The sequence below is a fragment of the Grammomys surdaster genome, unplaced genomic scaffold (genome assembly GCF_004785775.1).
Source record: "Grammomys surdaster isolate TR1022 unplaced genomic scaffold, NIH_TR_1.0 126035, whole genome shotgun sequence".
In the NCBI taxonomy this organism is placed as follows: domain Eukaryota; kingdom Metazoa; phylum Chordata; class Mammalia; order Rodentia; family Muridae; genus Grammomys; species Grammomys surdaster.
In genome coordinates this window covers 3665240-3671550 of record NW_021620848.1, presented here as the reverse complement: position 1 = coordinate 3671550, position 6311 = coordinate 3665240, and the positions used below count along the sequence as shown (strand labels likewise).

The 6311-nt window shown below is 58.7% G+C and overlaps 1 protein-coding gene across 1 annotated transcript in view; it reads left to right on the top strand.

Annotated features, from left to right (window-relative positions):
- Positions 1–310: 310 nt before the first annotated feature.
- Lhx2 (LIM homeobox 2) overlaps positions 311–6311 on the top strand; it is an 18621-nt gene continuing 12620 nt past the window's right edge. The window contains exons 1-3 of the mRNA XM_028754727.1: positions 311–972; positions 2388–2590; positions 3480–3883. Of these exons, the coding sequence (XP_028610560.1) occupies positions 853–972; positions 2388–2590; positions 3480–3883 (727 nt within the window). The 5' untranslated portion in view covers positions 311–852. The remainder of the gene's footprint in view (positions 973–2387; positions 2591–3479; positions 3884–6311) is intronic.

The following is a 6311-nucleotide window of genomic DNA, read 5'->3' as shown; positions in this document are numbered from 1 at the left end:
CTCCTCCTCTAGCCTCTCCCCTCCCTCTGGGTCTCCCGCCTTCCCGGAGCACGCGCTGCCAAGGCCTGGGGCGCCGGGCGGCCAATGGCACGGCGGCAGGACGTGATGTCAGGCGCGGCTGTAGAAAAGGCGCGGAGGCTTGCGCTGGCGCGGACTGCGGAGCCGAGGCTGAGCTCGGCGCGCGCTTGGGTAGCGTTGCGCGCGGCTGGGCCCGCGGCCGGCGGCTCCTCCTCCCACTCTGCTCCTCCTCCTTTTTCTCCTCCTCCACCTCCTCCGCCACCGCCTCCTCCTCTTCCTCCTCCTCCTCTTCAATTCTCCCTGTGGCTCGGCTCAGCTCGCAGGCTTCGTGGAGACCCCTACTCCAGTTCGCCTTTGGTTGGGAACACACCCCGGGGGGAAGAGACGTCCAGGCATCTGGGCCGCCGCGGGCACCTAGCTGTTCCTGGGTGAACCCTGACTGCAGCCACCGCCGCCTGGGGCAGAGTTTGCGCCCCTGATTTGCGCCCTGGGCGCCAGAGCCCAGCGAGCGATGCCTGCGGCGTGAAAGCGCCCACAGCGGGCGCCGACCTCTGCCCTGGTCTCCCGCCCCCACCTCACCCCCTGCCCTTGTGACCCTGGCTTCGGCGCCGCCGCCCAGGCGCCCCGCGATGTAGCTGCCCCCACGCCTCGGCGGGAGGCGTCCTGGCCCGCGGGCGCCCGGGGCCCGGAGCCCGGCCTGGGGGCGCAGCCGAGCTCGGGCGGGGCCGGGGCCGCGGTGGCGATGCACTGGGCCGGTTAACGCCGGGAGCGCCAGGCAGCTGAGGCGGGGGGCAAGCCCTTCCTCGGGGCAGCCGCGTCCCCGGTCCCGCCGCGATGCTGTTCCACAGTCTGTCGGGCCCCGAGGTGCACGGGGTCATCGACGAGATGGACCGCAGGGCCAAGAGCGAGGCTCCGGCCATCAGCTCCGCCATCGACCGCGGCGACACGGAGACGGTAGGCGAGCGGCTGTGGAGTTGGGGCTGAGAGCTGGGACCTGGCGGGGCCAGCCAGCGCCTCTGTTGCCCGAACTTTAGGTAGAGTCCTCCGAGACGCACGGGACCAAGGCTGGGGGATCCTCGGACAGGGTGCGAGGCCTGGGGTTCCATACTCAGGGGAAACTCGGCTGCTAGAGCGGGGTGGGAGTCAAGGTTGAAACACAGATCTGGACCGTGAGAGGGTAGAGAAGAACGTTGTTCTAGAAGTGGAAGCGCGAGGCCACTCTCCTCTCCCCGCTCTCGGCGCTCCGGTCCCAGTCCTGACTCTCCACTCACTACTCGGCTGCTGGTGCTGGCGCTGGCGCCCTCGCCTCGGGAAAAGGGAGAACCGGTGGACGCTTTAGCTGGTTTGAGTCGCTTTCAGTCTTCTGGCAGTCTAAGATTCTCTCCTTAGCTCAGTTTCAGGGCCCTGCGACATCTGGACCAGCACTTTCCGTTGATCATGACCCGTGTTCCTAACTGGCTAGATTTGGCCAGGCAATGGTTCGGAGTTCAGTCTCCGGCCTGGCTTCTGCGGAAGGAGACTCCATTAGGTTCTCTGTACCTGGCTCTGCCGTCCCGGCCCCAAATAGCCTCCCCCGGGGCCAGACTAGCAGACGCTGCCTAAACAGCGGCTGCAGTGACCTTTAGAGACGGAGGAGGTGGGAAGCCTGGCCCGAGTTTCTCCCTTCTAGAGCCACAGCTCAGTGACCTCCGGGTTTCCCCTGAGCCCTTCTTTCTGGATAAACCTCCGCTGTTCCGTTTTGTTAGGAAAAAACTCAGATGGGCCTGTCTTGCATCCTCCTGGAAGGTCGCCCTATATCCCACTTAACCTTCTTGCAAGACCCGAGCGGGGACCAGAAGTTGCCGAACCTGCCCTGGGCTGAACCCTTGGTCTAAGGATCAAGAGGCTACTGAGGCTTGAGGCCAGGAACCCTGCTGCCTCTCTGAAGAGGAGTTCGTGTGGAGGGCAACTTTTAATACTCACCTTACTTTACCCCCTTAGTTCTTTTCTGAGGCTCAGCACTTTTAATAAACACTTTGAGGAATTCCCTTGGAGAGCTTGGGGGAAGAGTCCCCTCTGTCCCAATACTTAAACGCTGCGGGGACATTCCTGGGGCCAAGGCATGAGGGCAGGAGTAGGGAGACCTAAGGCCTGAGAACAACTTAGAACTGTAAAGTGGTGCTGCTACGACTTGGCTCGGTGGTAGTCTGGAGCTGAGCTGTGCAGCTTGGGCCTGTTAGATGGAGAAAAGGGGCTGCCCAGCTAGACTGTCCTTTAGGCGGATTTCAAGGATAGCCCGGCCAGGGAAGGAGCTCAGGGCGAGTTTTCTTTGTGGGAGCACGGCCGTAGGCTGTCCCTCACGGCGGTGTTCTGTCTTTCTCCTTTTGTAGACCATGCCGTCCATCAGCAGTGACCGGGCAGCGTTGTGTGCCGGCTGTGGGGGCAAGATCTCTGACCGCTACTATCTGCTGGCGGTAGACAAGCAATGGCACATGCGCTGCCTCAAGTGCTGTGAATGCAAGCTCAACCTGGAGTCGGAGCTCACCTGCTTCAGCAAGGATGGCAGCATCTACTGTAAAGAAGACTACTACAGGTAGCTCCGACCCAGCCCCCCCCTGGCCTTCAGGGGTCCACACCCTCTACCTCTTTTGCTTTGCCCAGTACAGGTTGCTCTACCCAAGACCCTTCTTCTCCAAGCCAGCACCCACCAAAATTTGGTGACAACTTTCTAAATTAGCAATTTGGGGCACCCTTGGAGAGAATCATGAAGTGTAGGAACAGAAAAGCCAACATTACACTCCTTCCTGAGTTTAGGGTGCTAAGGTCAGCTTGGGTGGGTGGGTGGGGCCTTCATACTACTTTCCCTTTTGAAGTTTCTTGACTCAACCAGAGGAGACAGAAATAAGACACCCCGAAACTCTGGAGAGTGAGTTAGGATAGCTCAGCAGTCTTTGTGGGGTGGGGGTGAGGCGAAAAGTTGGCCAGGGTTAAAGAATAAGAGCCAAGGTCTTCTTTCTCTTCCCCAGCGTTAGAGTTAGGGTCTATTTATGGATTCCCTCTATGTGTCTCTCTCTCTATTTCTCTCTTTCCCCATCTCTGTTTCTTCCAAATTACAGCGGTGTGTAGGATTCCCAGGTGCTGGTCTGGAGGGAAGGGGCAAAGGTTGAGGAAGGGGTAAGTGAGGGAGTTTCTCCCCATTCTAAGTAAAGTCTTTCTTAAGACTTGCTCAGATTCCGAATATAGTAGACTCTCCTGTGGGTGTGAAGATAGCTAAGGGGAACTATTTCAGGCAGTGCCAGGCCTGGGTTAAAATCTAGTTCCCTCTTCACTAACCCTCTAACTGGAGTCCAGGATGTCCATTTTGAGGAGGGGACCCAACCCACCCCCCAGTGACAGCAACAGCACCTGGAGGAGGAGTATAGGGAGATGGGGGGATACCCACCCATTTGTCCCCACAGCCCCTCCCTCCATGGTCCCCACAGGCGGTTCTCTGTGCAGCGCTGCGCCCGCTGCCACCTGGGCATCTCGGCCTCAGAGATGGTGATGCGCGCTCGGGACTTGGTTTATCACCTCAACTGCTTCACATGCACCACATGTAACAAGATGCTGACGACCGGTGACCACTTCGGCATGAAGGACAGCCTGGTCTATTGCCGCTTGCACTTCGAGGCACTGCTGCAGGGCGAATACCCGGCACACTTTAACCATGCCGACGTGGCGGCGGCGGCAGCGGCAGCCGCAGCAGCTAAGAGTGCAGGATTGGGCTCAGCCGGGGCTAACCCGCTGGGTCTTCCCTACTACAACGGCGTGGGCACTGTGCAGAAGGGGAGGCCGAGAAAGCGCAAGAGTCCAGGACCCGGGGCAGATCTGGCAGCCTACAACGCCGGTGAGTGCAAGACAGTCTGAAGCCTTTGGCGGTGTTGCAGGAAAGATTTCGGTGTGCTGGGTGTATAGTGGGTACTCTGTCCCCTGTCCCCACGCACCAGTGTGCTCGATAGAAAGGACTTAAGCACTCTGGCTTCCAGTCCGTTCTCCTTCGGTTGAAGCGTTAGGTGAGAAAGCTTTAGTTTACTGGTGATCCAGGTGCAGGACCTTGTTGCTGAGAAATTGTATTTTGGAGACGCCTTTGGTTTGCCTCACCCGCTTTGCTGTGCAGGAAGTGCGGCGGTGGGGGTGTGGGGGAGAAAGAAAGGCGGCGCCGACACCAAACAGGCTCGGGAGTGGCGGCGTGGCCGAGGGTAGGGAGACCAACAGCTCTAGGCAGTGAGGGTCCCAAGAGAAAAGACTGGCAGTGGCCGAGAGCACCATTGAGTTTGGCTTGCAGCCGGGTTATAGGGAATGTCCCCAGAGCGGCAGGCTTGGAGCTGTTAATAGCAAAGGCTGTGGGTCCTTCTGTCCAGCCGGATTTCAGGCACCAGGCACCCCCAGATCTCGGGGATTTTCCTTCCCCTTCTCGCAAGCAGCTCTCACCAAAGACACTTGAGCTGGCGGGTCCACACAGTGGGCTGTGAGGGGCTCAATTCGCATTCTTTGTCGTCCCGGGCTTTTCAGCGTATTCCCGCACCATCCTGGCTCTGAACAGTTGCGGAGGTTCTGAGGCCCAACATCTGCCCTAAGCCTACAGGGCCAGGAAAGGTTTAGGACTCGCCTGGCTTCCGAACTAATTTATTTGCAGTCATTTCCCCTCTTAAGTTTGTAACGACAAATCCTATGGTCGATTTTCTTTTCTTTCTCCTTTTCCCCCTAGTCTAATTCACAAGATTAGGGCGAGGGCTGCAAAACCAAAACAAACCAAGGCTGTAGAACGGCTGGGGGGGGGGGGGGAGAAATTAGGATCATTAGGATTTTAAATAGTCTGAACTGCTTACGGAGGGAAGTGTGGGCTAGTGGAGTATAGGTTCTTTTTCGGTCCAACGAAATTGCTGGATAGAGGATCCTGGGACCTATTAGGGAGGGGAAAATGCAACCCCCGGTTGGATAAAGTGATAAAGTGGTCGTCGGTTCAGCGATTTAAAATTTGTCGAAAGTACTACTAAAGATAACGTTCCTTACAGCTCACCTCCTCATCCCCCACTAGCCTTAAAATAGAGTAGATTCGGTCCAGGCCCGTTTCTCCCCAAACCAAGTGGCCTCTATTTATCAGGTGGGTCAGCTTCCCTAAAAAAGAGGGGGGTCTACTCCGGGGTATCTGGTGTGTGGGGAGTTGTCTGATGTTTTTTCTTGGACGCACCAGCTTGGCACCCGGTTTGTGTCTGAGCAAAAAGAGAGTGAGAGGTTTCGGGATTTATTTTTGTTTTTGTTGATCAGCCTTGTCCTTCCCAGGAGGCAGAGGGAAGATGTGGCTGCTAACTGAGTTCCGGAGAGGCCCCTCTGCTACTTCATTTTTCTCTTTGGCCCCCACACTCTTTCATTCCGATCCTTTCTGTTCTTTCTTTCCGCTCCTGTGTTTCTCGGCTTGTCTGATCCTATTGGCGCGCACAGGTCTCGGGCTTACCCCGCCTGGACTCTCAGTCCTGGGAGGAACGGTGCTCAGGCCCACAGGCAGTAGCTGTGCGGCTCAGTTATTCGGGGCTCCCGGGACTAAGTTGCTTGCCCGGCCTAGCCAGACTTCCCTAGATCTTTCTTTCGCCTCCTCCTTCATCTCCCGGCGCCTGCAGGAGAGAAATGGCTGCAGCGTGGGCCTTGAGGTGGCTGGGGTTGGAACGTGGAATCCAGAGAGAGTGAGGCTGTGGGCTATGTGTGAGGGCAAGTGCTCGTGGAAGGAGAACGCGTGCTCCGGAGTGCGAGGACGCCAGTTTGCTTGTGTAAGCGCACCGTACCCAGGGGCCAGACACAGGGACACTTTGCAAACCGCCGCCCGGGGAATGGGGGAAGGGCTGTCCTACCGAGGGAGGTAGAGCTGGACACTTGGTGGGAAGGGGCATGGGGGGGGGGAGGGAGGGTCCCAGGGCCCGGGGCTTCTGGAAGGGTGACCCAGGCCTCAGGTCGTAGGGTCGGAAAGTTCTTCCGGGGCGGGAGCTGTGGCCGCCCGCCTCCCACGGACCCTCTGGTCTTGGCGCTCTGCCCTCGCCCCAGAAGCAGGACGCAAATCTCCCCGAAACCGGAGCCGGGCTGCAGGTCGGCTCGGGGGCTCATCATCGCTGGTCGGAGCCCGCGAGGGGCCCCGAGCGTGCACTTTGCGGCGCTGTTTGCGCGCCACAGCCGCGGGAGAGTCTCGAGCAGATCGGCTGGCCGGCTGGGCCTCCCTGAGCCCCAGCTTTGTGTGTGTGTGTGTGTGTGTGTGTGTGTGTGTGTGTGTGTGTGTGTGTGTGTGT